General features: G+C 45.4%; 1 protein-coding gene across 7 annotated transcripts in view; it reads left to right on the plus strand.

Moving 5' to 3' along the window:
• The window catches only part of ush2a (Usher syndrome 2A (autosomal recessive, mild)), a 1,396,947-nt gene that overhangs the window by 659,173 nt on the left and 719,079 nt on the right, over positions 1-18,695 (plus strand). For all 7 annotated transcript variants that reach the window (XM_085981146.1, XM_085981156.1, XM_085981149.1 and 4 more), the window contains one exon: positions 8,278-8,449. In XM_085981146.1, the coding sequence (XP_085837272.1) occupies positions 8,278-8,449 (172 nt within the window). The remainder of the gene's footprint in view (positions 1-8,277; positions 8,450-18,695) is intronic.

Below are 18,695 nucleotides of genomic sequence, written 5' to 3' on the forward strand. Positions count from 1 at the left end.
GCTATCTGGAAATCATATAGGATTTTTATTATGAAATGTAGGATTTAATGGGACTCTATAGTAGAAGCTATAAATTATATAGGATTTTTACAATGGATTATAGGATTGTATAGTACAAGCTGTAAATCATGTGAGATTTTTAGGGCAAAGGAATTGTTCTTATTTTATATTAATTGAATAGCAAATCTATATATTGTAACTAATGGAGTTGGGTTGGTGAATCGTGCAAACAGGCCTTACGTCTACTTCTGGCTCATTTTTCGGAGAGTGGTTTTATGCACCCAGGGCCCTATTTGTACACAGGCTATTGCACATTTTGGCCTCACATTTTTTTAATGGATGCAAAGTACCCGATTCTCCCATTTCCCTGCTTTTTACCAAGAATATGTGAGCCCCTTTTAAATGTGCGATGGAGGAAAGCAACGGTTAGCCATTTGGTGAGTGCCTTTAGTAACTTTATAAGATCATTTTCTTACAGTAATGAGTTTATGTTCAGAATTTTGCATATTTTCCATGCATGGCTTCTAGTTTGTCCTACATTTTGCATTTTTCCAATTTGTTAGACGGGTGCTATATTTTGTATCTGTAGCTTGTTGGCAGTTGCAGTCTATGTTGCTGCAACCATAATTCCAAAGGTAACATTCTTCTGTGTATACCTCTAATTGTATTGTTTTAGAGGAAGATCTGAGGAGGGATGAGGCAGAGATGCATTTACACCTAAGGTGGATTGTTACCACATGTCCTTACCCAATCACCTGCTTCTATAGACCAAGATGCAAAGAAGGAAGCAGGAAGCAGCCATTGGTGAAGCTTTGTACCTCAATCGATGGAATCACCATTAGATAGGGTGTGGCTTGTATCCTGCTGTGGTCATGAGGATGGTAGTGTACTCACACATTTTGTAGTGAGTTGTGCTGTTCACTATGTCAGTTATGAGGAGCTCCTGGCAGATGCTGTTCACATAGCGATGGCTCAAACGCACATTTGTCAGTTGTCCAATAACCAACTAGTGACTAACTCCTTGAGGAGGAGGAGGAGAGCAGGGTCTCTTTGGGATTGAGATGGCCCTAGGTGACATCCCCAGTGATGGAAGTTCAGAACCAAGTCAAGCCTCTGTGATAGATTTAATAATTCAATATCTGGACCTGGTGGGTTTGCAGTATTCCAGGGCATTATTGATGATTAACCAGACTGTCTTGCTCACTGATTCCCTAACGAGTGGTCCAAGGTGGACAAGCAGCAGAAAATTATGCAATTTTAACTGGTTAAATTTCAGAATTAGACTGCTGCAAACTTGAGATCCCTAAATCTGGAATCTGCTAACCTCTGCCTGAGCACTGTGGATTTAGATAAGTGGGTTGTAGTGCTATAGAATATGTGAACTTTGTAACAGGAAAAAAGAAATTCTACAGATGTAGATTGCTTAGTAGCTTGATTTGGAGACTCTTAAACATGGTGATATGTTTCTGCATGTATCAAACACCCAGTTGACCAAAAAAAACTGATGGGGTGATAGTTTGTTGGAGACTTAGGATATCTTCTACAGCACTGGCACATGGCATTCTTGAGACAGCCACAAAACTCGAGCAGAAGAGCAATATAATAAAGTAGATGCTGCCTACAGGATCGTAGTGGAACATATCATCAGAATGCTAGAATAAAGGTTCCATCGCTTGAACAGATTAGAGGGGATAGGCATTCCTGTATATTCCAACCAAACACTCAATGATCATAGTAGTATGTTGTACATTGCACAACTTTGTCATACAAAGTGACATTACCATGGAACAGAGGGAAGATGCAACCATTTGTCAGAGGAAGGCACTGAGACCAAGGTTGTAGAAATGCATGCAGAACCTCAGTTGTAGACAGGAGGGGTAGATCTTGACTTGGCTGGTGTAAAACGGGTGATAGCAAGTTCATGCCTTTTGGAAGTCCATATGGGCAACATCCATAGACACTCCCCTATCCACCATGCTAGTGACCTCCTCATAAATTCAACTAGATTAGTCAGATATAACCTCCCCTACACAAATCCATGCTCACGCTCTTTGATCAACTGATAACTGTCCAAGTACTCAGTCACTCTGTCACTGATGATAGATTCTAGTAACACAAAAGCAAAATACTGTGGATGCTGGAAATCTAAAATAAAAACAGAAAATGCTGAATCATCGACCTGAAGCGTTAACTCTGTTTTTCTCTCCACAGATGCTACCTGACCTGAGTATTTCCAGCATTTTCTGTTTAAATTCCTCACTGTTGATGTTAAACTGACATGTCTGTAGTTACCTGTTTTTTCACTCATTCCCTTCTTAAATAATGGAGTGACATTCCCTTCTTAAATAATGGAGTGACATTTGCAATTTCCTTATCCAAAGGCTCAATTCCTGAATCTAGAGAGCTTTAGAAAATTATGACTAATATATCTGCAATTTCCTCACTTTTTTTTAAAATACGCTGGGGTGGAAACCATCAGGTTCTTTTATTTAGTTTAAGTCCCATTATTTTCTTTATTACCTTTTTTTACTTATATTAAATCCATTAAATTCCTCCCCTCAGCTTATTTTAGGTTCCCTTGTACTGCTGCTTTACTACCCGCTTCCTCCACTGTGAAAATGAATACAAAATATTCATTTAGCGAGTCTGCTATTTTCTTATTCCATTATTGTTATATAGAATTTACAGCACAGAAACAGGCAAATTGCTCAACCAGTCTATGCCAGTGATAATGCTCCACAAGAGCCTCCCCTCACTCTATTTACTTTGTCTCACCATATCAGAATAACCTTCTATTCCTTTCTCTCTCATGTACTTATCAAGCTTCCCCTTAAATAAATCCATGCTATTCCCCGCAACCACTTCATGTGGTAACGGGTTGCACATTCTCACCACTCTCTGAATAAAGAAGTTTCTTCTGAATTCTTTACTGGATTTATTAATGGGCCCTAGTTTTGGACTTTCCCACAAACAGAAACATCCTCTCTATGTCTACCCTATCAAAATCCTTTGTAATTTTAAGGACCTCTATCAGGTCACATCTCAGTCTTTTCTTTTCTAGAGAAAAGAGCCCCAGCCTGCTCAGTCTTCCTGATAGTTGTACCCTCCCAGTCTGGTATCATCCTCTCGAGTGCTTCTATACCCCTTTTTTAATTTGGAGACTAGAACTATGCACAGTATGCCAAGTGTGGTCTAACCAAGTTTCTATATAAGTTTAACATAACTTCTCTGCTTTTGAATCTGATTCCTCTAGAAATGAACCCCAGTGCATTGTTTCCACTTTTTATGGTTTTGTAACATGCAATGTTACTTTTAATGCTAGTCTCACCTGTCTTCAATGAGTCCACATTCCCCTTTACCATGCTCTTTCTCTTAATATATTTATTAAAACTTTTTCTGTTAGCTTTAATATCCCTTGCAGGTTTTTTCATATTACAATTGAATATTTTCTTTGTATCCCTTTGTTGCTTTTTATGGTGCTCCCATCCTGCCAGATTTTCACTTTTATATGCATTTGTGTAAGCCTTTTCTTTTAGCTTGATATTGTCTCTCGCCTCTTTTGTTGACCATGGTTACTTAACTGCACAATTGGAATCTTTGCCTTTTAGGGGTATGTACTGGTTTTGTAACGTACCAAATACTTCTTTGAATGCTTCCCATACTTCAGCCCAGTTTACTGTGGTCAATTTATGTCTCATCCCTTTGAAGTTTGCCTTACTTAAATTTAAAACCTGGGTTTGTGACTCTCCCTACTCCTTCTCAAACCTAATGTGCCGGATTTTCAGATCGGAGGCTTCCTGCGTGCGGATGCCTCCGATCTGGAAAAATCTACGCACTTACCTGCTGGCTCCGTAGGTCCCGACACTTCCGATCCTGGGCCTCTCTTGGTGTGCGCGCGCAGAGGCCCAGGTATCCCAGGGGCACAGGCAGTTTGCAAGCATCCCTGGGATCACATGGGCCATGGGGAACCAATCAAAGAAAGGAATCCCCCTTCACACTTTTGACAGGTCTCTCCGCATAGTTCTGTCAAAAGTATGAATGGGGATCACTCAAAAAACACACTAAAACATTAAATAATTTTTTTAAATCACATATTTAAAATTACATTAAATTAAATATTTTAAACAAAAATTTAATTTTTTGAAAAAAAATTAAAGTTTTTTACGGAGCTAAAAATAACCTTACCTTTTTTTAAAAAAGTATTTTTTAAATTATAAATGAGTTTGAAAAAAAATAATTTTTTTACTTTTTTAAACTCTTATGCTGGTAAAAGCAGGCCTTGCGCTGCTTTCACCAGGCGTAAGATTTTTAAAGGATTTCAGCGGGCGGAGGTTCGGCAGAAAGTGGAACTCTCTGCCCACAGAGGCCCTTCTCCCAGGCAGGCAAGAGAATTCTTGATAGATCGGAAGTGTCGGTTTTCAGCGCATGTGCGTCTCATGCCTGAAACCGGCACTTGCGAGGCCCCTACGGGTGTATACGCACCCGTGGGGGGCGGAAAATACGGGCCATTATCAAATTCAATCATATGGTCATTATTCCCAAGATATTCCCTTACTGTTAATTATTAACTAACTCTGGTATGTTACTCATCACTAAATTCTCCTATGGACATCCAGCAATCATTTCCCCCCTTTGTTAAATCTCATCCAGGAGCCTCTAAAGGTCAGTCTCATTGAAATTGTGTGCTCTTCTTTTCTGCCTTATTGCAATGCCTTTCTCCCTTCTTTGGATGACTCTGCTAGTTCCTTGAGTTGAAGACATGATTTAAAATTTGCACAAAACTGCATATGACCAGTCAATTACAGCTACCTGAAGTCAACAAACTGTGCCAAACACTTTGCAATGGACCTGCCGCTCCCCCAGCCTGCTACTGCAATCTTCAGTCATTCTTGGCTTTGTAAAAGCTGCATTCCTAATTTACAAGCCTCCCCAATGCACTACCTCCATGTTTTTTTAAAATTCATTCATGGGATGTGGGCGTCACTGGCAAGGCCAGCATTTATTGCCCATCCCTAATTGCCCTAGAGAGGGTGATGGTGAGCCGCCGCCTTGAACTGCTGCAGTCCAGTGAAGATTTGGGAGGGAGGGAGGGAGTTCCAGGATTTTGACCCAGCAACAATGAAGGAACGACAATATACTTCCAAGTCAGGATGGTGTGTGACTTGGTGGTGTTCCCATGCGCCTGCTGCCCTTGTCTTTCTAGGTGGTAGAGGTTGTGGATTTGGGAGGTGCTGCCAAAGAAGCCTTGGCAAGTTGCTGCAGTGCATCTTGTAGATGGTACACATTGCAGCCACGGTACACCGGTGATGGAGGGAGTGAATGTTTAAGGTGGTGGATGGGGTGCCAATCAAGCAGGCTGCTTTGACCTGGATTGTGTCAAGCTTCTTGAATGTTCTTGGAGCTGCACTTATCCAGGCAAGTGGAGAGTATTCCATCACACTCCTTACTTGTGCCTTGTAGAAAGGCTTTGGGGAGTCGGGAGGTGAGACACTTGCCGCAGAATACCTAGCCTCTGACCTGCTCTTGTTGCCACAGTACTAATGTGGTTGGTCCACTTAAGTTTCTGGTCAATGGTGACCTCCAGGATGTGGATGTTGTTGGGGGACTCGGCGATGGTAATGCCGTTAAATGTCAAGGGGTGGTGGTTAGACTCTCGGTTGTTGGAGATAGTCATTGCCTGGCACTTGTGTGGCGTGAATGTTACCTGCCACTTATCAGCCGAAGCCTGAATGTCGTCCAGGTCTTGTTTCATGCGGGTATGGACTGCTTCATTATCTGAGGAGTTGTGAATGGCACTGAACACTGCGCAGTCATCTGCGAACATCCCCATTTCTGAGCTTATGTTGGAGGGAAGGTCATTGATGAAGCAGCTGAAGATGGTTGGGCCTAGGACACTGCCCTGAGGAACTCCTGCAGCGATGTCCTGGAGCTGTGATGATTGACCTCGTTTGTACTAGGTATGACTTCAGCCAGTGGACAGTTTTCCCCCCAATTCCCATTGACTTCAGTTTTACGAGGGCTCCTTGATGCCACACTCGGTCAAATGCTGCCTGGATGTCAAGGGCAATCACTCTCGCCTCACCTCTGGAATTCAGCTCCTTTGTCCATGTTTGGACCAAGGCTGTAATGAGATCTGCAGCCGAGTGGTCCTGGCAGAACCCAAACTGGGCATCAGTGAGCAGGTTATTGGTGATTAAGTGCTGCTTGATAGCACTGTCGATTACAGTTTCCATCACTTTGCTGATGATTGAGAGTAGATCGATTGGGTGGTAATTGGCCGGATTGAATTTGTCCTGTATTTTGTGGGCAGGACATACCTGGGCAGTTTTCCACATTGTCAGATAGATGCCAGTGTTGTAGCTGGGAGTTACATTACTGAGCCATCAATGGACATTTAAATGAACCAATCCCTCAATTTACGGTGGAGCCAGTGCTAGAAAATATCGATATGTGGAAGTCTCACCTCTGGAGCGCAACACCAGCGCAAATGGCCCCATGGATTTTGAAGCCTAGCCTCCACATTTATTTAAGCTTTCACTTTTTTAACATATTTACTATTTTTGCAAAGATGTTTTTCTCTGCAGATATGTGGTCAATTAACTTTAAGCAGCCATAGCCTTTTAAGCACCACTGACCAGCAATGTCCCGCCCTTTCTTTGGTCAGCAGCTTGTCTTGAAACATTAAGTGGGTGCTGACAAAAAATGCTGGAAAGTCTGCATAGCAAGAAGTTGGCAAGCGTTATGGTAGTCATGCTCTGCTCTTATTTCCTTAGCATTGGGACCTCAAAATTTTAATTCATGTCTTGGGAATTTAGATGAGTTTAACCAATTCTGTTATATGTGAAGGCTCATTCTGGCATGTGCCTTAATTCTTTTTCTTCCCATTTTGGCATCAGATTTTGTTAGTAACCAAACCAGAAAAAATTCAATTGATGTTTATAGAAATCCCAATTAGATCCTAATTTGCAGGTACTTGACTTGTAGGAAGCTATGTTTCTTCTAACTTTTTGTCTGCAAAGTTTTCTGGCAAGCTGTGGTAGCCTATCTCAATTAGTATTTTTTAAATGTATTCATTCGCAGGATGTGGGTGTCACTGGCAAGGCCAGCATTTATTTTCCATCCCTAATTGCACTTGAGAAGATGGCGGTCAGCTGCCTTTTTGAACTGCTGCAGTCCATGTGGTGAAAGTACTCCCACAGTGCTGTTCGGCAGGGATTTCCAGGATTTTGACCCAGCGACGATGAATGAACCGTGATATATGTGACCCCAGTTATCTTTACTGCAGTCTGAGATGAGGAGGAATTTCTTCACTCAGAGGGTTGTGAATCTTTGGAATTCTCTGCCCCCGAGGGCTGTGAATGCTGAGTCTTTGAGTATATTCAAGGCTGAGATAGATAGATTTTTGGACTCTAGGGGAATCAAAGGATATGGAGATTGGGCGGGAAAGTGGAGTTGAGGTCGATGATCAGCCATGATCTTATTGAATGGCGGAGTAGGCTCAAGGGACTGTATGGCCCACTCCTGCTCTTATTTCTTATGTTCTTATGCAGCTGCCGGCTGTTGCGAGCTCATGGTTTTAAAATTTATATCAAGTGCCATGATCCTTCTCAGTAACTGACTCCCATGGCACCTGTCTTCACTGCCTTCCACTGTTCTAACTTTCAGAACATAAAATCTCTTCCAGACTCAGCACAAGTGTGGAAAGTGATCCAGCTCATTAGAATATTAGTGATCAGTGTTTTGAACAAAAATTAGTGCTACAAATGGACACCTCCCAGCCTGTACAACCCATGGTTTGTGGAGGGTTTGTGAAATCAGCCTTGGCAGCATTTGTTTCCTCTTGACCTGAAATTGCATTGGGGTCCAAACTGTGTGATTTGAAATAAAAACAGAAAATACTGGAAATACTCAACAGGTCAGGCAGTTTAACATATTAATGAGGCCCCTGGTTGTTGTTGGTGGAATCACTGGCCCTTTAAAACAAGGTCCACCTGAAAATCGGAATAGATGCACCTCCAGTGGTCAGTCTGCGATGGTTTTTTTAAATTTTTGTTCCCCTACTGCCCCATTTACATTTAAAAACAGGGTGGTAGCAAAGTGAAAATCAGTACTATGGTTTCCTAAAATGTCGTAAAATCCAATATAAATAGTTTAAATAAACTCTGTAGAATTGCTTCTATATATAAGCAAATGAACAAATTTATTTATACCAACCATAAATTAATTGTTTACAGATTTATTCAGAGCCTTACTAAATTATATTTTTATGCAATTTAGATGGAGGGCACCTGCAGAAATTAATGGGGATCTTGAGCGCTACTTGCTATATGTTTTGACCACCGAAGACAATTTGAGCAACGGAGATGTGATGTATAATAGCTCCGACCTGTTCTTGGAGTTCACTCTGAAACAACTTGTTCCTGGGATGAGATACTTCATAAAACTTTCTGTGAGTATCCATTTTTTTAAATTAAAAATGTTTAAGACAATGTTGAGGGCTTTTTAACAACCTGGCGAGGACTTGCATACAAATAACGACCTATTGGTGTGTGATCCACTGCCCAGGTATGTTCATATCTGGACAGCTGTAATGACGTAGCTGAGTTTGTAATCCAAATTGGCCCAAATTGCATCATTTTGTGTTCATTTGCAAATTTTGCCCAATTTGGTCACTTTGGATTTTGGATTTCTTGTCTAATTAAAATAAGAACACTGCATTTGTGGAATAAAGAATCTCTCCACTCCTCTCAGGGTCCTGTGACTGAATCGCTGTATCTTAGTCTCCTAAAATTCTAGATTTTGGTAAGGCTAACTTTTAACGGGCTGAGACAGAGTTTGCCGACAGCAAACTAGTCAAAACTATTATCGGGTAAAACAACAGATGAACAGTGAGAGGTGTTCAAAAAAGAATTCAGTTTAAATTCACGGGATTGGGGGTAATATTCTGGCATGGATAGAGGATTGGCTATCTAACAGAAGGCAGAGAGTTGGGATAAATGGTTCATTCTCAGACTGGCAATCAGTAACTAGTGGTGTTCCGCAGGGGTCAGTGCTGGGTCCCCAACTCTTTACAATCTATATTAACGATTTGGAGGAGGGGACTGAGTGTAACATATCAAAGTTTGCAGATGATACTAAGATGGGAGGGAAAGTAGTGAGTGAGGAGGACATAAAAAACCTGCAAGGGGACATAGACAGGCTAAGTAAGTGGGCAGAGATTTGGCAGATGGAATACAATACTGGAAAGTGTGAGGTTATGCACTTTGGCAGGAAAAATCGTAGAGAAAGTTATTATCTTAATGGCAAGAAACTGGAAAGTACTGAAGTACAAAGGGATCTGGGGGTCCTGGTGCACGAAACTCAAAAAGTTAGTATGCAGGTGCAGCAAGTGATTAAGAAGGCCAATGGAATGTTGGCTTTTATTGCTAGGGGGATAGAATATAAAAATAGGGAGGTATTGCTTCAGTTGTACAAGGTATTGGTGAGACCGCACCTGGAATACTGCGTACAGTTTTGGTGTCCATACTTAAGAAAAGACATACTTGCTCTCGAGTCAGTACAAAGAAGGTTCACTCGGTTAATCCCGGGGATGAGGGGATGGACATATGAGGAGAGGTTGAGTAGATTGGGACTCTACTCATTGGAGTTCAGAAGAATGAGAGGCGATCTTATTGAAACATATAAGATTGTGAAGGGGTTGGATCAGGTGGATGCGGGGAGGATGTTCCCGATGATGGGTGAAACTAGAACTAGGGGGCATAGTCTTAGAATAAAGGGCTGCTCTTTCAAAACTGAGATGAGGAGGAACTACTTCACTCAGAGGGTGGTAGGTCCATGGAATATGCTGCCCCAAAAAGCTGTAGAAGCTACATCATTACATAAATTTAAAACAGAAATAGACAGTTTCCTAGAAGTAAAGGGAATTAAGGGTTACGGGGAGCGGGCAGGAATTTGGACATGAGTCTAGGTTCGGATCGGACATGGCCCTGTGGGTAGCGGAGCGGGCCCAGGGGCCGTGTAGCCAGATCCTGCTCCTATTTCGTGTGTCTAATTCTGTTAGATTCAGGAGATGGTTCTGTGATAGTAGACTGGCAGTTAGGATCAGATCAGCCATGATCTTATTGAATAGCGGAGCAGGCTCGAGGGGCCGATTGGCCTACTCCTGCTCCTATTTCTTATGTTCTTAATGCAGGACTGTGGCGGAGCCACTAAGGGACTCCGATCAATTGTATATAATTCCCTTTAATAATATGTTAGCTACAGCCTGAGTCTGTATCTTGGTTTTCACTGTTTACATGTACAGAGCGTGATCACTTTAATAGCGCGGGTAAACGCGATGACGTCACACCGTTCATCACGTGATCCCCCACTGGCAGGAAAACGTGATGACGTCATGACGTCAGCCACGGGACCGCCCAAGCAGTCCTCGTGGAGCCTCCGAACTGACTAGACCTATATTTGATGTTCTCCTGTAGTTATCCATTAAACTCTCTGGCCCAGAAATTGGGTTGGGGCGCCAAAGTCGCCTGAGCGCAGGATTTAGCGCAGTGTTCGAGGCTTTAGCGATCGTCAGATATTCAGTTTCATTGCCCCTAGAGGGAGACGGGGCAAGGCTCGAGGCGCTCCGCGTCCCTCTTAGGGCGCTGAAACTGAATATCACAGCGCAACGTGCCGCAGCGCCACACGCTGCGGCACAGCACGCTGCGGTACTGCAGGCCTTCCTCCCACTGTTAAGGGGGAGGGGCCTGCAACAGCGCGATCCCCGCTCGCGAGTGCCGGCAAACGAGCCCGGCACCAAGGAGAAGTGCCGGGCTCTCGGGAAACAGCCGGCAATGCCGCGGGGGGGGGGTCAGGGGGACGGAGGTGCTGGCAGGCGGCCGCCGAAAAAGGTGGCCGCCCCGCACCTCCACCTTAACTTGCGCAGCTGCCGGCACAGCAAGGCCCCGTGAACCGGGCGCGGGTAACAAACGGCGCAACTGCGGCGTTCGCTACCAAATATCACTAATGGGGCGCTGCGCACACCGATGACGTCATCGGTGGCGGCGCAGTGCAACAGGCTAACGCCACCATTATCGCCCCAACTCAATATCGTGGGTGGCGCAGCCAGTGGCGCTACAGCCACTGACTGCCTCTTTAGGCGCTAACAGGTGGTGCTACTCGCCCAATTTCTCCCCTTGTTAGTTTTCATTAAACCTCGTTTATTTGATCGCCTGAGTGGACCTCAGTCTTTTGGATAGGAACTAGACATTCCTACATTGGTGACCCCGACTTTTGCGAACGGTTTTCGCAGAAGTTACTGAACATGGAATTGAACGCCGTTGCTTTGAAGCTACCACAGTTCTGGGAGCAACAGCCAGCCGTGTGGTTCATCCAGGCTGAGGCCCAGTTCGCTATCAGGAACATCGTTGCGGATCAGACCCGTTACTATTACGTGGTCTCCGCCCTCAACAGCGCCACAGCCTCGTAGATCGTCAGCCTGCTTGGTAATCCACCAGAAGATCGCAAGTATGAAACGATAAAGGCATGGTTGTTACAGGTCTTCGGGCTCACGAAATCAGAGCGCGCCCACCGGCTGCTCGCTATGCCCGGCCTCGGGGACTCCAAGCCGTCCGAGCTCATGAGCCAAATGCTCACGCTCCTGGGCTCCAAACCAGAATGCTTCCTCTTCAGGGAGCTATTCCTCAGCCAGCTACCGGAGCAAGTTCAGGCTGCCCTAGCCAGGTCGGAAGTCACAGACTGTGCAGAGCTGGCTGCCGATGCGGACAAGATCTTCGTGGTGACACGGCAGTACTCTGCTGCCACGAGGCGCCCATCCCCCACAGATGCTGCTCCAGCCCCTCAACCTGCGGAGTTGTGCTTCTACCACGCCCGTTTTGGCGCGAAAGCAAGATGCTGCCACCCTCCCTGCAGCTTTTCGCTCAAAAAAAAAACAGCAGCAACCCTGTCGAAAGAGGACCGGTTATAACGAGCGCCCCGTGGCTGCGATGGCAATCGGTAATTCGGGAAAACTCCTCTTCATCACCGACTCCCTATCTGGTCGACGTTTCCTCTGCGACACCGGGGCGCAGTGTAGCACCCTACCCGCGTCAAATCTGGATCTACAAGCCGGGGGGCACGGCCCCTCCCTCGAGGCAGCTAATGGCGGGGCCATTCGGACCTTCGGAAGACCGCGGGTCCAGGTGTGCTTCGGCGGCCAGCGGTTTTACTGGGATTTCATCACAGCCAAAGTCTCTCAAGCCATCCTCGGGACGGATTTTTTGTGCGCCAACGGCCTCCTGGAGGATGTATGGCACCGCCGATTGATCAATGCGGCCACTTTTCACTCCATCCCGTGCCACCGCGGTAACGCCGTGTCGCGCACTCTCTCCTGTGCGTTCCCACCTCCGGATGACTTCACTCGCCTCCTCGGAGATTTCCCAGACCTGACCAGACCCACTTTCTCTTCCACGGCCACGAAACATGGTGTCGAACATCACATCACCACTACTGGCTCCCCGGTCTACGCACTGGCCCGGCGCCTCGAACCTGGGAAGCTCGCGGCTGCGAAAGCGGAGTTCGACACGATGGAGCGGCTAGGGATTATTCGCCGGTCGAATAGTCCCTGGTCTTTGCCTCTCCACATTGTTCCGAATCCTGGCAGCGGATGGCGGCCTTGCGGCGACTACCAATGCCTGAACGACGCCACTACTCCTGATCAGTACCCGATTCCTCATATTCAGGATTTCTCTGCCAATTTGGCGGGAAATACCATTTTTTCAAAAGTTGACCTTGTCCGTGGCTACCACCAGGTCCCCGTACACCCGCAAGATGTCCCGAAAACTGCAGTCATCACCCCATTCGGCCTGTTTGAATTTCTGCGGATGCCGTTTGGATTGAAGAATGCTGCACAGGCTTTCCAGCGCTTGATGGACTCCGTGCTTCGGCACCTCAAGTTTCTATTCGTCTACCTCGACGACCTCCTTATCGCCAGCCCTAATAAAGAGGAGCACATCTGCCATTTGCGCACCCTCTTTAGCCGCCTCAGTCAACACGGCTTGATCATCAACCCAGCCAAGTGCCAGTTCGGCCTGCAGCAGATTGATTTCTTAGGCCATCGGATCACATTGGACGGCGCAATTCCCCTGCAAACGAAGGTGGAGGCAGTTACTTCGTTCCCGCGCCCGCAGACCGTCAAGGCCCTGCAGGAGTTCCTCGGGATGGTAAATTTTTATCACCGGTTCGTCCCTAATGCAGCTCTGCTCATGCAGCCCCTGTATGAGGCCCTCAAGGGCAAGTCCGGCAAGGATCCGATTAGCTGGATGGGCGACATGGACCGGGCGTTCGTCGACACAAAAGGCGCCTTAGCCAACGCAACCATGCTGGCGCACCCGCTGCCAGGTGCCACCATGGCCCTTACCACCTACGCGTCAGACTACGCCATCGGCGCAGTGCAGGAACAGTGGGTGCATGGGACGTGGCAACCGCTGGCGTTTTTCAGCCATCAACTACGGCGAAACGAACGGAAGTACAGCACGTTCGTCCAGGAGTTGCTGGCCCTTTTTCTGGCCATCCGCCATTTCCGGTTCTTGCTAGAGGGACGTCCGTTCACGGCTTTTGTGGACCATAAGCCACTAACGTTCGCTATGGCCAAGACCGCCGAACCGTGGTCAGCTCGGCAACAACGTCAGTTGACGTTTATCTCAGAATTCACCACTGACATTCAGCATGTGTCCGGTAAAGACAACCTGGTGGCGGATTGCCTCTCCCGTGTAACCGTTCATGCAGTCCAGCTCGGCATCGACTATGCCCTCATGGCTGCGGATCAAGCCTCGGATCCGGAAGTCCAATCTTACAGAACCAACCCCTCTAGCCTCCAAGTGGCCGACGTCAAATTCCATGCCGCGGGCACTATGCTACTCTGCGACGTCTCCGTAGGAGATCCTCACCCTATCGTGCCGGTTGCCTGGCGCCGAAAGGTTTTTGATGCCATACACGGGTTGTCGCACCCTGGCATGAAGGCCTCGCAACGGCTGATGTCGTCCAAATTCGTGTGGCAGGGCATGCACATGGATGTTCGCGACTGGGCCAAAACCTGCGTGGTCTGCCAAAAGGCCAAGGTGCAGCATCACGTCAAGGCTTCATTGGCCACTTTCGCTGTTCTGGAACGTAGGTTTGATCATGTGCATGTGGACCTGGTGGGGCCACTTCCGCCTTCGCACGGGTTTACTCATCTTCTTACAATGGTGGACCGCACCACTCGATGGCCGGAGGTGGTTCCTTTGTCATCCACCACTTCCGCAGACGTCGCCAGGGCATTCATCTCCTCTTGGGTCGCCCGTTTCGGGGTACCGGCGGACATCTCGTCTGATCGTGGGCTGCAGTTTTCTTCTGAGCTCTAGAATGCTGTGGCTTAGGGGCTCGGCGTCAAGCTACATCGCACCACTGCCTACCATCCACAGGCAAATGGCCTGTGCGAACGATTCCACAGGTCGCTCAAAGCCGCACTGCGAGCCAGCCTTCAAGGCGCGGGCTGGGTGAACAGGCTTCCATGGGTCCTTTTTTGGGTCTTCGTATGGCGCCTAAAGAAGATCTTCAATCGTCCTCGGCGGAGCTCGTATATGGCCAGCCGCTACGTGTACCAGGGGATTTCCTTCCGACTCCAACCGAGCCATGGTCCGCATCCCAGCAGCTCATCAGCCACCAGGAGGCGGCCAGTTTTTTCGTTCCAGTGCCTACGTCACATCACTGCTTACAGAGCTCCCACGTCCCAGCTGAGCTGAAGAACGCCGACTATGTGTATATCCGCCACGACGCTCATCGCGATCCGCTCAAACCCTCTTACACTGGTCCTTTCCGCATGATAGAGCCGGGAGACAAAACTTTTTCAGTCGCTATCGGAGGTAAACCGGACCACATTTCGGTTGACCGGTTGAAGCCGGCTCACTTGGACCTTGACCGCCCAGTCGAGATTGCACAACCGCCGAAACGTGGCCAACCGCCCACAGTCGCCGTGCCAGATCAAACGCAACCGCCCGCCAGCTCGCCCGCCGTCCATCAGCTTCCACTTCAAGGCTACAAAAGTCGATCTGACAGGCTTGTCAGGCCTCCTCGCCGTTTTACTTTTGCTATTAAAGACAATTCTGGGGGCGCGCATGTGGCGGAGCCACTAAGGGACTCCGATCAATTGTATATAATTCCCTTTAATAATATGTTAGCTACAGCCTGAGTCTGTATCTTGGTTTTCACTGTTTACATGTACAGAGCGCGATCACTTTAATAGCGCGGGTAAACGCGATGACGTCACGCCGTTCATCACGTGATCCCCCACCAGCGGGGAAAGACGTGATGACGTCATGGCGTCAGCCACGGGACCACCCAAGCAGTCCTCGTGGAGCCTCCGAACTGACTAGACCTATATTCGATGTTCTCCTGTAGTTATCCGTTAAACTCTGTTAGTTTTCATTAAACCTTGTTTATTTGATCGCCTGAGTGGACCTCAGTCTTTTGGATAGGAACTAGACATTCCTACAGGACCAGCATATTCTCCTAAGGGGCAGGATCTCTACTTTACCAAATAAAACAGCCATGCCTGACAAAAGAGATGAGAGATAACAAAATTAAAGGGAAGAACATACAAAAGGGCAAAGAATAGTATAGATCCAGAGGTTGGAAGAGATATAAAGAACAGCAAAGGAAGGTTAAAAAAAGATAGTAAGAGCTGCAAAAAGGAATACGAAAAGAAACTTGCGAGGGATATCAAGATTAACATTAAAAGTTTTTAGAGTTATATTAGAAGAAAAAGGTTAATATGGGCCCTTTAAAAACAAATGCTGGTCATATTGCAGACTTGTTGAATAATTACTTTGTGTCAGTCTTTACAGTAGAGGCAGAGGATAATATGTCTGACATTCTAAGAAAACTAATAATGAATAAAATGTTTTAAAGTGAAGAAATTGCAGATGTTTTAGCCATAATGTTCCAAAACTCTCTTGTTTCGGGAATTATCCCTTTAGATTGGAAAATTGCAAATGTAACTTCATTAATTAAGAAAGGTGAGAGAGAGAAACCAAGAAATTATAGACATGTTAGTCTAACAGCTGTTGTGGGTAATTTATTGGAATCTATAATTAAGGACAGAGTAACTGAGCACTTAAAGAAATTGGAGCTGATTAGAGAGAGCCAACATGGATTTGTAAAGGTCTAATGGACCTAATTGACTTTTTTGAGGAAGTAACTAAAGTAGTAGAAAGGGAAGTGTCTATGGATGTAGTTTATATGGACTTCCATAAACATTCGATAAGGTTCCACATAAGAGACTGTTAGCTAAAATTAAAGCTCATGAAATTGAAGGCAAATTATTGACCTGGCTAGGAGATTGGTTAGGCGGTAGAAGACAGGGAGTAGGGATAATAAGTATGTACTTGAATTGGAAGGAAGTGACTCGTGATGCCTCAACTATAAACTACATTTATTAATGAATTAGATAATACATTAGAGAACCATATATCCAAGTTTGCCAATGACACAAAGGTTAGTGGCATAGTAAGTAGTGTAGACGGGAGCATAAAATTACAAAGAGACGTTGATAGATTAAGTGAGTCGACAAAACTGTGCCAAATGGATCTCAATGTAGGTAAGGGTAAGGTCATCCATTTTGGACCAAAACAAGATAGATCCAAATATTTTTTTTAAAGGTGAAAAGCTAGGAATAGTGGAGGTCTAAAAAGATTGGGGGTCCATGTATGCAGATCACTAAAATGTAGTAGATACAGAAAATAATCAAAAAGGCTAATGGAATGTTAGCCTTTATAACTAGAGGGCTAGAAAGGGAAACAAGGATAAAAGCAAAAGACAGGAAGGAGAAAAACAAAAGTGTCAGGCAGACAAATCCAGGGTTTAAATCAAACATGGCCACAGTAAATAATAATTCTAAAAGATCTAAGAGCGTTAAAAAAACAAGCCTGAAGGCTTTGTGTCTTAATGCGAGGAGCATTCGTAATAAGGTGGATGAATTAGCTGCGCAAATAAAGGTAAACGAATATGATATGATTGGGATTACAGAAACATGGCTCCAGGGTGGCCAAGGCTGGGAACTCAACATCCAGGGGTATTCAATATTCAGGAAAGATAGGGGAAAAGGAGGTGGGGTAGCATTGCTGGTTAAAGAAGGGATTAACACAATTGAAAGGAAGTATGTTAGCTCTGATGATGTGGAATCTGTATGGGTAGAACTGAGAAATACCAAGGGGCAGAAAACGTTAGTGGGAGTGGTATATAGACCTCCAAACAGTAATGCGGAGGTCGGGGATGGCATTAAACGGGAAATTAGAGAAGCGTGCAATAAGGGCACAGCAGTTATCATGGGTGACTTTAATCTACATATAGATTGGGCTAACCAAATTAGTAACAATACTGTGGAGGAGGAATTCCTGGAATGTATACGGGATGGTTTCCTGGACCAATATGTCGAGGAACCAACCAGAGATCAGGCCATCTTAGACTGGGTATTATGCAATGAGAAAGGATTAATTAGCAATCTTGTTGTGCGAGGCCCCTTGGGTCAGAGCGATCATAATATGATAGAATTCTTCATTAAGATGGAGAGTGAAGTAGTTGACTCAGAGACTAGGGTCCTGAATTTAAATAAAGGAAACTGCGATGGTATGAGGCGCGAGTTGGGTAGGATTGATTGGGGAATGTCACTCAAAGGGTTGACGGTGGATGGGCAATGGCAAACATTCAAAGATCACATGGATGAACTACAGAATTTGTTCATCCCAGTTTGGCATAAAAATAAAACCAAAAAGGTGACTCAACTGTGGCTAACAAGGGAAATTAGGGATAGCATAAAATCCAAGGAGAGGACATATAAATTGGCCAGAAAAAGCAGTAAACCTGAGAATTGGGAGCAGTTTAAGATTCAACAAAGGAGGACAAAGGGATTAATTAAGAGGGGGGAAAATAGAATATGAGAGTAAGCTAGCTGGGAACATAAAAACTGACTAAAAGCTTTTATAGATATGCGAAGAGAAAAAGATTAGTGAAGTCAAACGTAGGTGCCTTGCAGTCAGAATCAGGGGAATTTATAATGGGGAACAAAGAAATGGTTAACCAATTAAATACATACTTTGGTTCGGTCTTCACAAAGGAGGACACAAATAACCTCCCAAAGATGTCGGGAACATAGGGTCTAATGAAAGGGAGGAACTGATAGAAATCAGTATTATTAGGGAAATTGATGGGATTGATGACCTATAAATCCCCAGGGCCTGATAATCTACATCCTAGGGTACTTAAGGAAGTGGCCCTAGAAATAGTAGATGCATTGCTGGTCATCTTCCAAAATTCGATAGACTCTGGAACAGTACCCATGGATTGGCGGGTAGCTAATGTTACCCCATGTTCAAAAAGGGTGGTAGAGAGAATACGGGGAATTACAGACCGGTAAGCCTGACATCAGTAGTGGGGAAAATGCTAGAGTCCATTATAAAGGATGTAATAGCAGAGCACTTGGAAAAAAGTGACTGGATCGGACAAAGTCAACATGGATTTACAAAAGGTAAATTGTGCTTGACTAATCTACTGGAATTTTTTGAGGATGTAACTGGTAAAATAGATAAGGGAGAACCAGTGGATGTGGTGTATTTGGATTTTCAAAAGGCTTTCGATAAGGTCCCGCATAAGAGATTAGCGTGTAAAATTAAGGCACATGGGAT

This window comes from Somniosus microcephalus, chromosome 3 (genome assembly GCF_052327205.1).
Source record: "Somniosus microcephalus isolate GS21.2 chromosome 3, FLI_Smic_1.0, whole genome shotgun sequence".
Taxonomy (NCBI): Eukaryota; Metazoa; Chordata; class Chondrichthyes; order Squaliformes; family Somniosidae; genus Somniosus; species Somniosus microcephalus.